At 57.5% G+C, this 17,359-nt stretch overlaps 1 protein-coding gene across 1 annotated transcript; it reads left to right on the top strand.

The window, feature by feature from the left end:
- Positions 1-1,261: 1,261 nt before the first annotated feature.
- Positions 1,262-16,956, top strand: LOC308501559 (uncharacterized protein C1orf167; the record flags this gene model as incomplete). Its single annotated transcript, XM_081058075.1, is given in 20 exon segments — positions 1,262-1,343; positions 2,365-3,308; positions 4,068-4,532; positions 5,145-5,281; positions 5,659-5,813; positions 6,253-6,439; positions 8,580-8,755; positions 9,260-9,440; positions 11,231-11,387; positions 11,494-11,648; positions 12,411-12,619; positions 13,476-13,632; positions 14,551-14,964; positions 15,181-15,287; positions 15,659-15,794; positions 15,965-15,978; positions 15,981-16,015; positions 16,019-16,124; positions 16,208-16,281; positions 16,819-16,956. Coding segments are annotated over 20 exon segments (4,029 nt in total).
- Positions 16,957-17,359: the final 403 nt, after the last annotated feature.

The raw sequence follows: 17,359 nt of genomic DNA, 5'->3' as shown, positions 1-17,359 counted from the left end.
TGGGCTTGTGGGTCTTTTTCCTGATTGATAGAATGGCATCTGGGAGGTCGTGGTGGTCCTGGGTGCTGCCCTTGGATGGGGGAGACAGGATGGCACCCAGAGCTTAGGGGAGGGTCAGGCTGGGGGCGGACCACGGGGTGGGGGAGGGGCAGGAGAGGCTATGGGCATGAAGCTGGTGGGGGAGCTGGTGGCGTATCTCTTCTGATGGCTCTGTTTCATGTGTACAACAGGAAACAGGTCTGCTGTAGGGGTTGTGGGAGGAACAGGGCAGAGGTTTGAGGACACAGGAGAAAGTGTGAATTAGTATCAAAGAAGGTGGGGAGGAGGAGACAGGACTAGTCTGATTCTCCAGCAGCCTGGAGGGCTGCCTTAAGACTAAAGGTCCTAATTTTGGAAGGAGGCCATCAGTGCAGTTGTAGAGTTCTTTGGCCGTTTTAACTAGTGTTGTGATTTTGCTGAGTGAGTGTGGCAGAGAGGGAGCAGCAGGTGTGCAAAGGGGGTGATTATAATCCTGGACGGTTAAACCTCAGAAGGAGGGGAGAGAGACACCAGTGGGCGAGGAACCAAGGGTGGGGGCGTGGGAGAGTCACGTGAAGGGAAAGATTGTTGGGGCTGGGGCTCTCAAGGGAGTAGGCTGGAAAGATGGGGTTGGGCTCTGATATGGAAATTCTGGAGGGGTTACTTAGTATGACAAAGTCTGGGGGACCGGGAGCAACTGGCTGAGGTCGGGTGAACAGCAAGATGGTGGGAAGGGAGAAGGTCAAGGACCCCACAGGCCAAGAGTTGGAGGGATTATCCATGTGGATGGTGAAATCACTAAGAGTTTAGACAGGTGTGTGTTGGAGAAAGTACCTGTGAGCCGGAGTTGAAATCTTCAAGGAATGAGGGGGGCATGACCAGGATTTCCTTCATTGCCAGCCTGGAGCTTAGAACCTGAGTGTTTTAGAGAGGAGGGAGGGAGAATAGTCCAGAAGTGGTGACAGGAAGCAGAGAGAGCCTCATCTCACTTCCGGCCAGGCAGGGGTGCTGGAAAACACAAGAAAATGACAATGGAAAGGGGGTGGGGAGAGGACAAGGGGGATCTGACCAGGACAGCTGGGTCTGAGCCCTGAGGGCAGCCAGGGGTGAAGGGTGGGGTGGAGACCAGGGCTTGCCCAGGTGGGAGCCGGGGCTCCTTGTCCGTGACCCTCAGATTCTGTCTATTCAAACAGGCTTGCTGGCTGTGGTAGGACGCTGCCGCCCTGGCTTTGCCCTGCAGCCCATGGAGCTGAGACCTGGCACCAGCCACAAGGAGAATGTGCCCCCCAGGCCCGCGACCCCCATGAGGCCAGGCAAGAGGCTTAGTGGGTCTGGGTCGGAGATGGCAGGAACAGCGTCCCCTCTAGGTATTGGCCCGGAACCCCTTCCCCAAACAGGCTAGCCCAGGGCCTAGCTAATTCCAGAGGTTACCTGTACAGGGCCATCTGGGCCAGGACAAAGTCTTCCCAGCCTAGGGCCCAAGGGAGGGTCAGGAAGTCAGGAAGTGAGGTCAGGAAGAGGGGGACAAGGAGTGCACCAGACTGGGGCCCCCTGGCTGAGAAGGGGCCCCCAAAGTTTGGTCTGTGCCAGGGGTGGTGGGCTGGGGAACATATGTGCTCATGGGCCTGGGGCTTCAAGAAGGTCACAGGTGAAAACAGCCCAAGAACAAATTCAGATTCCGATTCACATGCCAGTTTCTCCAGTTGTGTGACCGTGGGCAAGTTGCTTAACCTCTCTGAGCTTTAGTTCCTATCTACAAACTTTTATGGCCCACTCTACCTGCCAGGCCCTCCCAGGCATCTTACCAGCCCGCAGGAGGCCTTGTTTCCTGTGGAATGGCCTTGGGGGTGGGGTGGGGGGAAGCAGAGAGGGAGGTGGGAGGCAGAGACTCTAAGCCTCACCCCATCGTCCCCACAGCAGCTCATTTTCAGCTGTCTTATATGCTGGGTGTTGCTTTCATGCCGAGCTGCTGCCTCCTCCCAATTACCTCTTTGCTCAAGTTGGAAATCAGGGACTCATTTCTTGACTGTTCTCTTTCCTTTGCCCATATTCTAAGTCTCCACCTCCGTAGCAGATCTAACCTGTCTCCTCTCTCCACCCTTCCTGCCACCCCCGATTCCAGCCCTATCGTCTTGCCTGAAACCCTTCCACAGCCTCCTGTCTCCCTGCCTCCCTCTGCCCTCTTCCAAGTCACTGCTCTTGCTCAAGATCCCAAAGCACTGCCCCTCAGTCTCCAGAGCTGACACAGATCCCTGCATTTTGGCCTCGCTCCTGCCTGGGACCCTGTCCCTCCCTAGCCCCACCTGTCCCATCTGAGCCCTGACCACCTATTGGGTCCTCCCGCAGGGCATGATTGTCTCTACCATTTAGAGCAACAGAGACTCCTGAAGAGCATGGATGTCAGCCTGGGCAGTGGACAGGTCCGGTGGGTGCCCATGGGCCAGGCTGAGAGGGGAGGGCCTGCCACCACCCCCGCCCCAGGGGCAGTGCTTCACCAGGAGCCCTGCCGAGTCCAGACCAACCTGGCCAGCCCTAGCCCCCGCCTGGGCCGCACCCTGAAGGACAAGAATGGCCAGCGGATGAACTCAAGCTTCTGGCAGCAGAGCAACCTGCGGCCCTTGGGAGTCCTCCCCCAGGGGAGAGCCCGAGAGTGTGCCATTCAGCAGAGCAACCTGAGCATGAGAGAGACCAGCTCAGCTGAGTGTGGAAGTCACACCAGCCCCCACTTCTGGTCAGATCCTCAGGAAAGCTTCTGGCCCCACATGATGCCCCAGGGAAGCCCCCTAACCCGAGGGCCACTGGCTCGCCCACCCTCCAGCCTGAGGCAGTCCCGCCTGCTGGCCACAGACACCCCCTGCCGGGACTTCAGTCCTGTTACGGGCTATGCCCCTTTTGATGGGCACACACGGCCAGGCCCCAGATCCTGGTGTGGCCTGGGGAGCTGGACCTCCAGGCTCATGGGGGAACCCCTCACCCTGGAAGACCTGGCTGTCCCTACCCAGACCCAAGGTCGGGCCCCATCCCCGGCTGCCATCTCCCAGTTGCTGGCCTCTGTGCGACGCCTGGAACATCAGGCAGCCCGCCTCAGGTGCTGGGCATCCCAGGAAACCCCTGGCCCTCCTCAGCAGGAGCCCTGGACCAGTGAAGGCCAGGCCCTCTCTGCTCACCCCCCACCCAGCCAGCCTGTTTTTGCTGCCTGGGATGAGAGGAAGCGACATCCCCGAAGTCTCAGAGGAACTGAGGATTTCCCAGACACACCAGGGGTCCGGGCTGATCTCTTGGATTCTCAGGCAAGCAGCAAGCCCACGCCACTGGAGGCCACTTTGGAGATACTGACTGGAGATTTCCTTGACCCTGAGCAGGGGGTCCTTTCTGCCCACCCTGCAAGGGGAGGAGAGAACAGATTCCTGGAGCCTACATACAGCAGGGGGCAGGGAGGGACCCCTTGCTCCTTCTAGGGGCGTGTAGCAGGGATGCCAGACTCTGCTTCTTTGCCTTCTCCAGAGCAGCCTGGGGGAAGGCCTTCCTGGGCGGGGAGGGGGGGGGGGAAGGCCCTATGGGAGAAGGGCAGCAGAGAGGAAGGGAGAACGGCTTCCCGTCAGCCAGACACAGAGGTGCCCTGCAGGTAGAGGACAGAGGAGTCTGGGAGTGGGAGTTGGGGGGCTCTGGGGGTCCCCACTGCCTCTCCCAGGAATTCTCGCTCCCAGCTGGCTGTCACTACCCTGTCACACCCCCTTCCCTTAGAGGCCTTGGGCAGGCAGGCTTGGCAGGAGTGCCTTGTCTTGCTTGTTTCTTGACCTGAGAGGTGTCTTGTCATTTTGTTTTCCAAGAACAAAGCCAGAAACATTGTGAGCCTGGAATCTGAGATGACCTGGTGAGGCCATGGCTGTGGGGTGGGTCAGGGCTGCTCCTCTCCCATTTGCCTGAGCGAACGGACACTCGGGCCTGATGGAGATTAGGCCCTGATGGCTGATCCGCGCAGGACTTAAGGGGGAGGGGACTTCCTTCACACTGTCCCTGCTGGGGTGACAGGGGCCTCTGGGCCCCAGGGACAAGAACGTGGGACCAACCGTGCGCTGCACCTGGGCATTGTAAACTGCCGAGGCATTCTCCTGTCTCCAGGGGAGTTCTTGTCTGAGATGTCCAAGGCTAGCCATCGATACCTAGAGGGAAGTCCTTCCTACTGCAGCGTGGGCATCGCCCTGTCACCCGGGCAGGGCTGGGGAGGTCAGGGGGTGGCGCTGAGCCTTCAGCTGCTCCCTGGGGCTGAGGGGCCAGGCCCACACCCTGAGCAGCCCTGGTCGATCCCCAGCCGGCAGCTGCTGTCCAGATGTTTCAGAGCCTGGTGGCAGCTGGTGTGGAGGCAGCAGGCGGTGGCAGTGGCCCTGAGCCGTCGGCAGCTGTTACGCAGGGGCCTGCAGGCACTACGGTGGGCGCTGTGGCTGCGGGAGGCCCAGCTGGAGGTGGCGTGGGGGCGACACACTCGGGCCCTGCTGGGCCGGAGCTTCCACAAGGTCAGGGGCCTTCATGGCGGGCCACGGGGAGGGGACACGACTGGGGAGGAGTGAGCAGCAGTAGAGCAGTAGAGCAGTAGAGCAAGTGGTTGTCAGCCCACCTGAACCATTCGGCCCGAGTCCTTGCTTTCCTATTTTCTGGCTGTGTGGCCTCAGGCAAGTTACTTAACCTCTGTGCCTTAGTCTTATATCTCTAAAATGGGATAATAAGAATAGCACATACGTCTCGGGGTTGTTATGAAGTTCAATAAATATAAGGGACTCAGAGCCATGCCTGGCACAAAGCAAGCACTCTGCCGTATAAATGGGTGCTGTCTTTCACCAGTGGTTTGTGGGACAGGACTGGGAGGGCACTTCCTTCCTCAGGAAAGGGTGCTCTGGGAGGACGCAGTTCCGAGTTTGGTCTCCCAAGGAAAGCCCTGCCTCTTGGGCTCCATCTCTCTGGTCAGTCATGCATTCCCAAAGAGGTGGGGTAGTCTAATGGTTAAGACCGTAGGCTTTGGCGTCTGACCAAAATGTTTGACTCCTGTCCCTGCCCCTTCCTGGTGCTCCCTCTCAGGGCACATTTGAGGCTGCAGCCAACGTCCCTCTTCCTCTTCTCTCTTGATTCAGTGGAAAAAACTGACTCAGCAGCAGAAACAAGGAAAGCCCCACATCCAGGCTGGGCCCGGACCTCCACCTTCTGGGGGAGGCCAGGGCCAAGGCTCCTCAGGAAGGAAGCCAGTGGTGGACCCTGCCCAGAGAAGCAGGTAGTCTGGGACCCCCGAGTGTGGCCGGGGCAATGCGGCTAGCTTTCCCTCCTTTCCCCTCCCCTACAAGAGAATGAGGACAAAACTAGCAGATGTTGACAAAGATGTCCATCACAGCGTTACTTATCTTTGTAAACACTTTGAAACAGCTTAAATGCCCAGTGAGTGAGAAAATTGTGGTTTAACCATGTGATGACTATTTGGCAACCATTCAACATGATATTCATGAAGACTTAAAAAATTTCTCCCCACTCTTTTTCCCCCTTGTTTTTCTTTTCTCCCCCTCCCACCCCCCCACCCCGCGCCATCTTCTGCCTCCCCTCCCCTCCACTGCGTCCGGCTGGGGCGGACAGGTTGGGCCGTGTGACTTCCCACAGCCTGGGCATCGCTTTCTCTCTGGGCAACTTTACTTTCAGTCTAGGGAGTCTGAGGGAGGAGGCAAGAGCCCAGCCGATCCCATCAAGTACTGCGCCAAGACCAGATGGAGGAGATGGGAGAGTCCAGAGCCTACAGGCCCTGCAACAACTGGCTGGTGAGATGTGGGGCCCCAGGAAAGCAGGGGAGGTGGAGCTGGGCAGAGCTGATCCCCAACACGGGCCAGGGCAGGGCGTCCTGAGTGAATGAGTGTTTATTGAGCATCTACTGTAGCAACTTTCCAGACATGATCTCATTCGAGCTTCACGGTGACCTCGGCGAGACATTGTGTCTGATGGGGAACTGAGGCACAGGAAAGAAAGTTTCCAGCTGGAGGACATACAGTGAGAGGTGCACAGCCTGCGTTTGGAAGTCGTAGACACTGGTAGAAGTCCAGCAGAAGCTTGAGTGTTAGACCTGGAAGTCCCGTAGACATCACTCACTCGTGGGAAAACGGAAGCCCCCGCGATGCGGGTACAGCCTGGTGTCGTGCCCCCCCCGGCCCTCATTCTCCCTCTACTCACTGTCTTCTCTCTGCCTCTTCCCTCCCTGTACAGTCTTCCTCCTGTGGTACCATCAGAAGGAATGGGCCAGGCAGGAGAGGGTGGTCCAGGGAAAAGCCTCCCGGGCCACGTTGAGGACTCAGAAGATGGAGAGGCCCCCCCAAGCCCAGTGCTCTCCTGCTGCACACACAACCTTCATAGCCCCACTGGATCCCCAACACCAGAGAGATTGGCTTTGCAGGTGGGTGAAAGGGTGTGGAGTGGGGAGCCCCTTCCTGAGGCAGAGGGGGGGTGAGACACATCTGGGAGATGCCGGTCAAGTCATTTCTCGACTCCTAGTATTGAGAGACGCAGGTGAGAATAAGAACTGAAAACAGCAGCCATTTCCTGAGAGCCTAAGACCTGCTAGACACTGCGAGACACCACCCAGGAGCTGGGCTTTAGTTACAAGCAAAGTTTAGTGCTGGCCGCCACCTGCGGTGATGGAACCCATGGCCAAGTGGGGGGACAGTCACAAAGCATGTGTGTGAATACCACCTGAATGTTGTTGTGAAGGGAAGGAACACGGACCTGTAAGAGTTTGATTTTTTTTCCTTGTTCACGTGTTTGTTTATTAAAGGTGGCCAATTTTTTTAAAAAATTTTATTGGGGAATAGTGTGTTTTTCCAGCTCCAAGTCATTGTCCTTCAATGCAGTTGTGGAGGGCGCAGCTCAGCTCCAAGTCCAGTCGCCGTTTTCAATCTTTAGTTGCAGGGGGCGCAGCCCACCATCCCATGTGGGAATTGAACCTGCAACCTTGTTGAGAGCTTGTGCTCTAACCAACTGAGCCATCCGGCTGCCCCACGCCCCTTGTCAACTTTTTTATTATGAGACATTTTTATCTTACACAGAAGTAGAGAAAATGGGATAATAAACCCATGTGCCCATTGCCCAGCCTCAAGAAAAGCACCTCCTGAGAAAACTTGTTTCATCTGTACCCCTATTACTTCCCCCTCTACATGATGTCAAGGCAAATCCCAGCCATCATCCCATTTCATCCATAAACATTTCCTTGGCATCTCTAAAAGAATAAGGGCACTTTTAAACAACCCAACCACAATGCCATGCTTACACCTAAAAAATGAACATTAATACCAGCAAATATCTGGTCAGCCTTCAAATTTCCTACTGTTTTACAAGCATATATTTTACAAGCATATAGTTTGTTTGAACCAGGATCTAAATAAGGTCCACATGTAATTGGTTGAGAAGTTGTTAGAGTCTTTCTAAGTTATGGGCTCCCCTGCATTTCTTTTTCTTTTTCCCTTGCAATTTATCTGTTGAAGAAACCAGGTTGCTTGTCCAGTAGATTGCATCCCCCTGACATAGTTTTCTATGAGAAGTTTTTTTTGTTTGTTTGTTTTTAAAGATTTTTATTGGGAAAGGGGAACAGGACTTTATTGGGGAACAGTGTGTACTTCCAGGACTTTTTTCCAAGTCAAGTTGTTGTCCTTTCAGTCTTAGTTGTGGAGGGCGCAGCTCAGCTCCAGGTCCCAGTTCCGTTGCTAGTTGCAGGGGGCGCAACCCACCATCCCTTGCGGGAGTGAACCGGCAACCTTGTGGCTGAGAGGCCGCGCTCCAACCAACTGAGCCATCCGGGAGGCAGCTCAGCTCAAGGTGCCGTGTTCAATCTCAGTTGCATGGGGCGGAGCCCACCATCCCTTGCGGTACTCGAGGAGTTGAACAGGCAACCTTGTGGTTGAGAGCCCACTGGCTCATATGGGAATCGAACCGGCAGCCTTCGGAATTAGGAGCACGGAGCTCTAACAGCCTGAGCCACCAGGCCGGCCCTATGAGAAGTTTTAACAAAGGGAGCTGAGTTCAACCAGGGTTCAGCAGGAATGTGAAGGATGAATGGAGGGGGAACAGACGAGAGAGTGCCAGTCAGAGGGAACAGTATGTGCAAAGGCCTGTGACAGCAACTGTAGTCAAGTTGGAGCCCTGTTAGTATGGGGCGGAGGGCTTGGGATGATTTGAGATGACGTTGGAAAGGTGTGCTGGTGGCTTTGCAGGCTTCGAAATTTTATCATACAAGCTGCCACTGGAGGATTTTAGCAGGGGAGTACAATAATTTGATTTGAGATTTGAAAAAAATCACTCTGGTTATTGAGTAGAAACACTGACTTGAGTGGATGCAGGTGGCCAGGTAGCAGGCTGCTGAGGCCATCCAAGCACCCAGAGGTGATGGTGTCAAGTCCTTATAGCAGCCCCATTTTACGGATGAGACAACTGAGGCCCAGAGAGGTGAAGTGGCTTGCCCAAGTCATATGTCTGGCATGTGGCAGGTGGCTGTAGCTGCAGTCTTTATTATCAGCACCTGCACTTTCTCTTGACTCTCCCAGATGCTTTGGGGCCTGGCAGCAGTTGGTGAAAAGAGAGACCCGATACCGGCACCACCTGGCCAACTGCCAGGTGGGGACACTGAGCATGTGCCTGCAACAGTGGGTGTGGATGAAGCAACTCCAGGCCTCGGATGGGGTGAAGGTGACCCAGCTGACCCTCTGCCAGCAGAAGGCGGGTGAGTGTTGGGCCAAGGAGTTTCACTTCCCTCCCTCCCCAGCAAACAGTGTCACTTAAGTTCCTTTTGCAGTGGGCCCAGTTGAATTATGTATTCTTATAATAAGAGGTGATGGAATTGGGACCTTTCTTGGGGGTGCAGCCTGGTGGGCTTGGGAGGGTCCAGGAGGGGTCCCTGGAACAGGCTGGCCTTGGCTGGCCCCTCCTCGTGCACATCACGAGCTTCTTTAAGCAAGAGAATTTGTTCCATCTTCCACCAGGAAGGTCCTTGCTCTTGGAAAGCTCCTGGTCTGAGTGGGACACAGCTTCTTCACCCCACCAAAACCTGACAGGAGAAGATGGGATCTTTGAGGGTCCTGGAGGGGAGGGTGTGGAGGCGGTGGGAGGGGGAAGTGCCCATGAGGGGAGAGGTCCTAAGGAGGACCTGAGGCAGCAGCCACCAATGGCTTTGGACAGAGGGAGGTCACTGGAGACACGGCTAATTTGTCTCTTGTCTGCTTTTCAGGGAACATGGTCCTCCACAGCTCAGCCTCTGGAGGGGCCACAGCCCATGGCCTAGGCCATTGCCCCCAGGGGCTGCCCCCGGAGCAAGGCCGGGGCTCCCTGCAAAAGGCCTGCCGGAGATTGGCCCTCCACCAGGTGCTGCTGCTCGGGAGGAAGCCGCTCTCCCAGCACCAGCAGGCAGAGTAGGTGTCCACGAGCTTGTGACCTGGGGTGGGGCCTGGGGTCACAGGGTGGTCAGGGGAGCAGTGCTCAGTCAGCCCTGGGAGGAGTGTCCCATAGGGAATAGGCCACATCCTGCTCCTCACCATGGCTTGAGCGTGGGGTCTGGCACACTATGTGTCCCAGTGGATGTGGAGCCAGGGGAGGTGGCAGGGACACTGAGACAGTGATTGAACAGAGAGCTGTGGGGACCATGGGGCACCTGGGCGCACAGAAATGGAGTGCTACCAAGTTGGGGGGAACGTGATGGGGAGGTTGGTTTAATTCTGTCTCCCTCCCCGGAATCTGGAACCATCTCTCACCCATCTCCCAGCTGGTGGCAGGAATCATGTCTGTCTCCTCGCCACTGTCTCCCAGCACCTTGTAGGTGCCTGGCCTGTCACAGGCATGGAGTAGATACTGTAAATAAATAAGTGAAGGATCCACTTTATCCCCCTGCCCCCATTATACAGCTAGAGAAACTGAGGCGCAGAGGGGTCAGGGAGCTTGCTCTAAATCACACTGTGTTTCAGGAACAAGAAGGTGGGATTCAGAGCCCAAGCTGAAGGTTTTGTGTGAGGAGGGTGGTGGGGTCAGGAGGGGTCAGCTTCCCGACAGGCTGTCGGGAGGAACTTAAGCAAGCAATTACAGGGTTAATAAGTCTGTCCTTGAAAGCCGTGCACAGGGCTGGCCCATGGTACAGGTGGTTGGAGCGCTGTGCTCCTAACACCAGGTTCGATTCCCACATGGGCCAGTGAGCTGTGCCCTCTACAGCTAAGGTTGTTAACAATGGCTCTCCCTGGAGCTGGGCTGCCATGAGCAGCCTGAGGTCAGCGTGAGTGGCCGGCAGCCCACGAGAGCTGCCATGAGCTGCTGTGAACAGCCTATGCTCAGCCAGGGTGGGGGTGGGGGGGGTGGGGCGGCTCACGCAAGGTTCATCATACCAGCATGCGTCAGGGAGCTGTGTCCTACACAACTAGACTGAGAAACAACTGCTTGAACCTGAGTGTGTGTGTGGGGGGGGAGGCAGAAAAAAGGGGGGGAAATTATTTTTAAAAAACAACAGAAGAAAGAAAGCCTGGCATCCATCGGCCTCACACCCACTTGGTCCACTTGGACTCTCAGTCTCTTTCAATGCACCGCTGGAACTCCAGGGAAAACCCAGTTAACCATGATCCTTTGTAATGTAACCCTCCTGGCCCAGTCCATCCTCACTCAGGCCTTTGGGCATCAGGGCACAGTCGACATCTCCCTGTGGCATAACTGGGCTGACTGGTGATCTGGGATGAGTGTTTGGATCCCAGGTTTGCTGCTGCTTGGAGACTAGGGCGATGCCTTCACCCAGGCCTCAGTTTCCCTATCATCATAACAGAGCTGAGGCAGAAGCACGGGTGTGGTTATGCACGTGGCCTGTTGAGTCGGGTCCCTGGGCCTCGGGCCGGCTCCTCCCCTCATCATCACAGCCCCCACCCACCCTGGGAGCACGGAGAGGATCAGCCAGGTGATCAGCACAGGTGGAGTGGTGGTCAAGCTGTCACTGCTCACGAGCTGTGGGAAAGTCAGGAAGCCCAGGCCACAGCCTGGCCATTGAGTCAGAGTCCCTGGGGGTGGGACCCGGTGGTGCAGCGGACGGCTGGTTTCGGAGGTGGCGGTGCAGAGCTGTAGCCAAGTGTTTGGCGGCACCCTTCCCGCTCAGCTGGGGGTGGCCCCTGCTTGGCAGCCACCCAGATGGGGTGAGACTGGGGCCCCGCGACTCATTCGCCCCTCCCTGTAGCTCCTATTTTCAGGGCACACAGCGGCAAGTGCTAAGGTGCATCCTGAGGGCGTGGCACCTAAAGGTGTGGGGTACTGGCCACCTGTCAGGCAACACCGGGATCCTGGGAGAGGAGGCCTCCCTGGGCTGCAGCGCACCCCACAGCTCACTGGGGAAGGTGAGGGGCAGGGGTGGGATGGGCCAGGGTAGACAGGGACCAGGTGGGACGAGGGGGAGGAGACGGAGCAGGGCTGGGTACTCAGGACTCTACATGCCTTCTCCAGGCACCCGGGGCTCCCGCCCTCCTGGAGACTCTTCGGCTGAACTTTCTGTGGGCAGCTGGGCGGCAGCAGCAAGGGCAGTGCCTTCTGCTCTGGCAGGCGCGGGCCCAGCAATCCCGGGGTGCAGCAAAGTGGCACCAGCGCACTCTTCAGAGGCGGTAGGGACCCCTCTCTCCAGGACGAGTGAGCCATGCCAGCCACTACTCTGTGCATTTACTGTTTCCCTGAGGTCCCTTTCCCACCAATCCTTGACCTTCACAACAGCATTCCCTTGGGGTCTGTATCCCAGAGGGCTCCCCTCTCACACCCTAGTCAGTTGGCTCCCAGACTCAGATCCTCTCACCTCCTCCTGCCCCACAACCCTGACCTGCTGAGAGGTGTGCGTGTGTATGTGGAAGGAGGATAGGCACTTAGGGTGAACATTTCTCTCAGAGACTTCACAGCTGTGGCTCATTCATAGCACAGTGCTTAAGAGTCAGTTTGCCTGGGTTCTAATCCCAGTTTTGCCCCTCACTGGCTGTGTGATTTGGGCAAGTTGCTTAACCTCTCTGTGCCTCCAGCGCTCCATTTGTATGGGAGTAATAATAGTACTCACTCGGATGGAAATCAATGAGATAGGGGCGCATACTCCCCCTAGCCCAGTGCCTGGCACATAGCAAGCACTCAGTTCACAGCAATGTTTATTACTAGATGCTGAGTACAGAACCTAGCGTTGGAGCTCTGGGGTCTCATCTTCACCACCTGTCCTTGTGACCTCGGAGTAGCATTTCAGCCCTCCAGCCCCCAACCACCCACACTCCCCCATGATGGAAACAGGGAGAAGAATTATCCCAAACCCATCCCTGCCGCTGAGGGAGGGGAGAGCTGGTCTGGCCCCCAATGGCAGTGACCATCCTCCGAGTGGACACTCCCTTTCCCAGCATCCTCCTCGGCTGGAGCCACTGGGCAACAGCCCAAGGGTCCCTGAGAGAACTGGCTGCCCGCTGGGCCTGGGACCACAGCTGCAGGGCCACCCTAGGCCTCTGGCGGCAGCGGCTGGAGCAGTGGCAGGAGGCGGAGCAGTGGGCCAGGGAGCGAGGCCGGAGACTGGTGCGTGATGCCCTGCGCCACTGGCACTCCTGTTGGCAGAGTGAGTCGGGGACTGGTCAGGGCCCCAGGGTTGAGAGAGGACCTGGGTCTATCAGGGATACCCAGGATTCTGCATCAATGATGGGACTTCCCACAGGGCATGCCCAGGACTGGGGTGGCAGAGCAGGACCCGGGGGCACGGACGCTGGTCCTCAGGTTCACGTCCCCGCTCTTCCATTCTCTGGCTGTGTGGATATTGAACAAGTTACTCAACCTGAGTCTCAGCTTACCTATAAAACAAGGACACCAGTAGTACCACCTCGTGGGGGTACTGTCAGCATCCTATGAGGCACCACCAATGTGCTTGGCTCAGACCCCAGCTCCCACTAGGGCTCCTCTTCATCCGCATCCTCGTCAGCCTGGCCTGGCTCTCAGGAGTCACTCAGGCACAGGAGGCAGGGATCACAGGGGGATTTTAGAGACTTCCCACTACACCGATACCTCGTATTGATGGGCTTGGTTGTTCTAGAAAGCTCAGGTCCTAGCCACAGTAGACAGGTGTTTCTCCAGCCCAGTTGCTGTCCAGTTGCCCAGGAATGCTGGCCCGGTATTGCCAGACCCTCTAGTTTTTAGAGAAAAGCTGGAGATCTAGATTTTTACGAAATTCTCAGGATTCCTAAACATTATCATGAAAATTTAAAAACAAAACACTAAAACTCGGTCAGTTGGGTTGGCTTGGTCACCAGTATGCCACCTATAACCAAAAGATTTTAACCCAAGCAGTTAGGGTGGCTTCCTCTGTTCAGACTTGGGTAGAGGGCAAAGGGCTGGCAGAGCAGGAGCCCATGGTCACGTGGGGCCCAGCGCTGAGGCTGGGACTAGCACCGAGTGGCACTTTAGCGTCTCTCTGCCCACAGGGCAGCAGTTCCTGCATGGACAGTACCAGAGGTGGGTGCAGGCGCATCTCCAGGGCCTGCGAAGGGCCGCGTTCTGGGGCTGGCAGCAGGCGGCAGCTCGTCAGAGACACCTGATGGCCAGGTCAGAGCAGCTTCTACTGCAGAGGCGGGTGGGCAGGTAGTGGGAGCAAGGGGGAGGGTCATCTGCACCCTGGGAAAAGCAGGGAGAGAGCCCAGGGGGCCATGAGCTGTAGAGCCATGACCACCAACGTCCATTATCTGCTTTGTGAGGGAGGTGGGGGATGGCAAGCCCCTCATCCCACCTGATGCCCTGACAAGCTCCAGGCCTCCCTGCTTTTGGCCAGGTCAGTCCTTTGGTTTCAGAGGATACAATTCAGATGGGGAAATCAACTCCTCAGACGTCCACCATAACATGTGTTCCAACACGGTGTGCCGTTTGAGGAGTCGGCGTGGGGAATTCTACGGTACACAGGAGCTCAGAGAGGAGAATTGAGATCTTCTTAAACAGAGACGCTCTCGTAAAACACGCATGTAGTTCATTAATGCACATTTAAAAGCAGAGGGCACAGATGATGCTTCCTCCCACTGTGCAATTACAAATTGGCAAAGGTTCAGAGTGTCCCCCAAGGCCAATGAACCGCAGAGTGACTGATTTCTGTGATTTCACAGATGAAGAGCGTAGACATGTTTTTGGTCCCTCAGGGAATGGGGACGATGTTCCCCTAACTGGCGTCCTGCCCCAGAGCAGGCTTGTGAGGGGAGGCTGGGGTGGCTATCACCCCAGTGGAGCAGGGGCTTGCACCCACAGCTGCCAGGTTCCCACATGTTCCTTGGCAGCACATTCCTGCCACCCCACCTTCTCCAGCTGGAATGTGTGTGGGCCAAGGCCGCAAATGAAAGCCAACGCGTTCCCCATTGTACATCAGTCCCTACGTTTCTAAGGCACAGGGTTGTGTATGCAGAACTGCAGGACCTAGAAGACTTTGAGGGGGAGGAGGGGTGCAGTGTAATTTTGAATAAATGTGACTTTTGACGGTGACAGCGGCTGGGCTCCTCCTCTGCTTGTGTTTTGCAGCCACTTCCAGGCCCAGTGTGAAGCTGTGAGAGACGCAGAGATGCTCTGGGCCCAGCCTCCACCCTCCCAGGATGGCCTGAGGCGAGGGGCACTAGGGGCTGCATTCGACATGTGGCAGGAAGGCCGAGTGGCCACAGCCTGGGCTTGGGAGCAGCGCCTGGACCGGGTCTCCATTGCCCACTGGCGAAGCCTTATGCAGGGGTGCTGGGCTGACAGGCAGCGAAGGAGGACCCTGGTCCAGCAGGCCTTCGTAGTGTGGCGAGTGGCCCTGGGCCAGCGCTGGGAGGCCCACCAGCAGGCAGAAAAAAGAGTTCAGGCCCGGGCCCAGGTAGCCCTGTGCTGGACATTGTGGGTGCGTGAGTTCCGCCTACACCGGCTCAGCCGAGCCTACGCTGCCCGGAAGCTGAGCACCAGGTGGGTACCCATGGCCCCAGGGCAGCCCCCCACACTGTGCTTTTCAGCTCATGGGCTCACATGAGGCCATATGAACTGCCCCACGTGTGCACACACAAGTAGGAGGCCCTGCTACCTGTCAGGGGCAGGGCGGGAAAGGAATCCCACCGGGCCACCTGGGCCCCGGGAAGGCCAGGCCCGTTGGGTTCAGGTTTTCCTTTCTGGCTGTTCCTTTAGACCCGCAGCTGCAGGCCACAGGCCACGGGGGTCCATGCTGCCCAGCCCAACACAGCACCGCAGCCTCGGTCGACAGAGGAAGTGGAAAGAAACGTCCTGGGCTCAGAGTAAGGAGACCTATCCGTGGGGATAAACATCTGCAGTGTAGATGGAGACAGTCACCAGCCCTCAGGGGCCTGGAATCCACCTCCCATCATATGTATCTATCTGTATTTCCCCACCCATTTCCTCTTCTGGACTATGTCAACCATTTTGAGAGAATAATTACATTTTCTCCTGCCCTACCCATTTTTTCTCTGTGGGCAGCAGCCCAGGACCGCTGGAGGCTTGGGCAGGTGTGGTGGAGGTGGGAGGCACAGTGCTGAACCCCATTTGTTGTTCACCCCGCTTCGTTGTCTCAACTTCTAGGAGTGGACTAAAGGAGAATTTGCCCTCCTGAACGAATGTGTTAACCTTTTGCTTCTATTCCCGTTTCCAGGTAACAGGGTGCCTCCCCTCGGCCTGCAGTGGCCTGCATGCACCCACTGGGCCCAGGGCTGGCCCCGTACAGGACCAGGGGCGGACGGCAGATCTGAGACCAGCGCCGTCAAGGGCAAAGGGCAGGTGGAGACAAGGTGGCCGGGGGAAGAGCAGCTGCGTGGAGAGGGTGGGGTTTGGGGGGCCAGGGCCGAGGGGCTTGCCTGAGGCATGGCCGGAGCTGGGCCTCTCTGGCCAGTGCTCCGCACTGCAGGACCCTGGAGGCGCAGGCCCAGGCCTACGGCTCTGCCTTTTCCTGGCCGTGAAGGGGTCATGATGCTCTTGCCACCAGGAGGAAACACCTGCGGCGCTGGCCCCTTGAGGCACTGCTTTGCCGGCTGCAGGGCTCCCAGCAGGCCAGGCGCCTGGCAGTGACATGGCAGCGCTGGGTAGACGCTGTGGGGACAGAGGAGCTGGGGCGCACACTGGTGAGTGGGGACTGCTGGGGAGCGCAGCTGCCCGAGGCGGCAGTGGGCCCAGTTTGGGGCCTTCTCACCACCTGTCCACACAGCTCAGGCAGTGGCACCTGAGACGGGCCTGGCGAACGTGGCGGCAGCGGGTTGTGAGGCTGAGGGTTGCTCGGCGGTTACAGCAACAAGGTGGCTGGGTCCTTTCTCAGGTACTGGTAGGGCAGCCCCCACCCACCCCCCAGCAGGCCCTTCCAACCCTAGTGCCGCACCTGGACATTTCTGAGCTGTGGACCCTCCCTGCTTGCCATCCCCAGGACCCCTTCATTTTCAGGGGAGGGGTCAGCTTGGTCAGAGAAAACCGCTTGGATTCTGGAGCCCTTGACTTAGCTGGTAGCCATGTGCTCAGCCCAGGCCAGTGCAGTCGTACCCGTCACTCAGACTGAGCTGCTCACACGGGCTCCTGTAGGCGACGGGGCCCTGAGTATCCCTCCTCTGCTCCGAGCACAGCTTCCCAGATCACAAGTTAGATCTATTCTGAGCCCATGCGTTTGGCCGGGGGTGGAGCTGGCTGTCTGGCTGCCTGGGGTGGAGGGAGGCACCGCCTGTTCCTTCAAGGGACAGAAGGAGCTGGGTACCTGCCTTAAGTCTAGCCCATACAGCGCAGACTCAGGAGGGAGCCGAATAACCTTTCCTTTCCACTTCCTGATTCCAGGCCTTTGAGAAGTGGCACCAGAGCCTGGCAGCCAGGGACCAGAGAAGGGGAGCCACCAGCAGCCCAAGACCGCCTGAGCAAGGAGGGCACCAGGAGCCCTGGGGGCAGGCTGGAAGTTGCCTGAGCCCCTGCATGTGATGGACTCGAGGAGCAGGGGGCACAGCTTCAGCTGTGACGTTTTCCCATGGAAAGAAAAATGGAACCAAGCCCAGCCTTCCTTGGGAAGGAAGTGTGACCCACTGCCCAGGGAGTGCACGCTGTCAGGCCCCAGGGCTCTCCCCTGCAGCCTAGTGACAGAGGGAACAGCTCTGGGAGGTCTGAAGGACAATAAAATGGCTTCCTTAGTCCTAGCCGCTCGCTCCATCGCTCCTAAAGGCTGTCCCTCTGCCCCAGCCAGCCAGCCTGGAAGGAAGTGACAAGCATGTACGGATGACTGCACCCAGCTCGGCTGCCATCAGACTGTCTTTGGATGCCCACCCCGACCCTCCTTCCGCTGAGCCCGCCTGTGTGCATCTGCCAGTCCACCCCAGGCAGCGGGGCA

Source organism: Rhinolophus hipposideros (genome assembly GCF_964194185.1).
Source record: "Rhinolophus hipposideros genome assembly, chromosome: 8".
Classification (NCBI taxonomy): Eukaryota; Metazoa; Chordata; class Mammalia; order Chiroptera; family Rhinolophidae; genus Rhinolophus; species Rhinolophus hipposideros.
The sequence above is the reverse complement of the archived record's forward strand: the minus strand, read 5'-3'. Positions and strand labels throughout refer to the sequence as shown.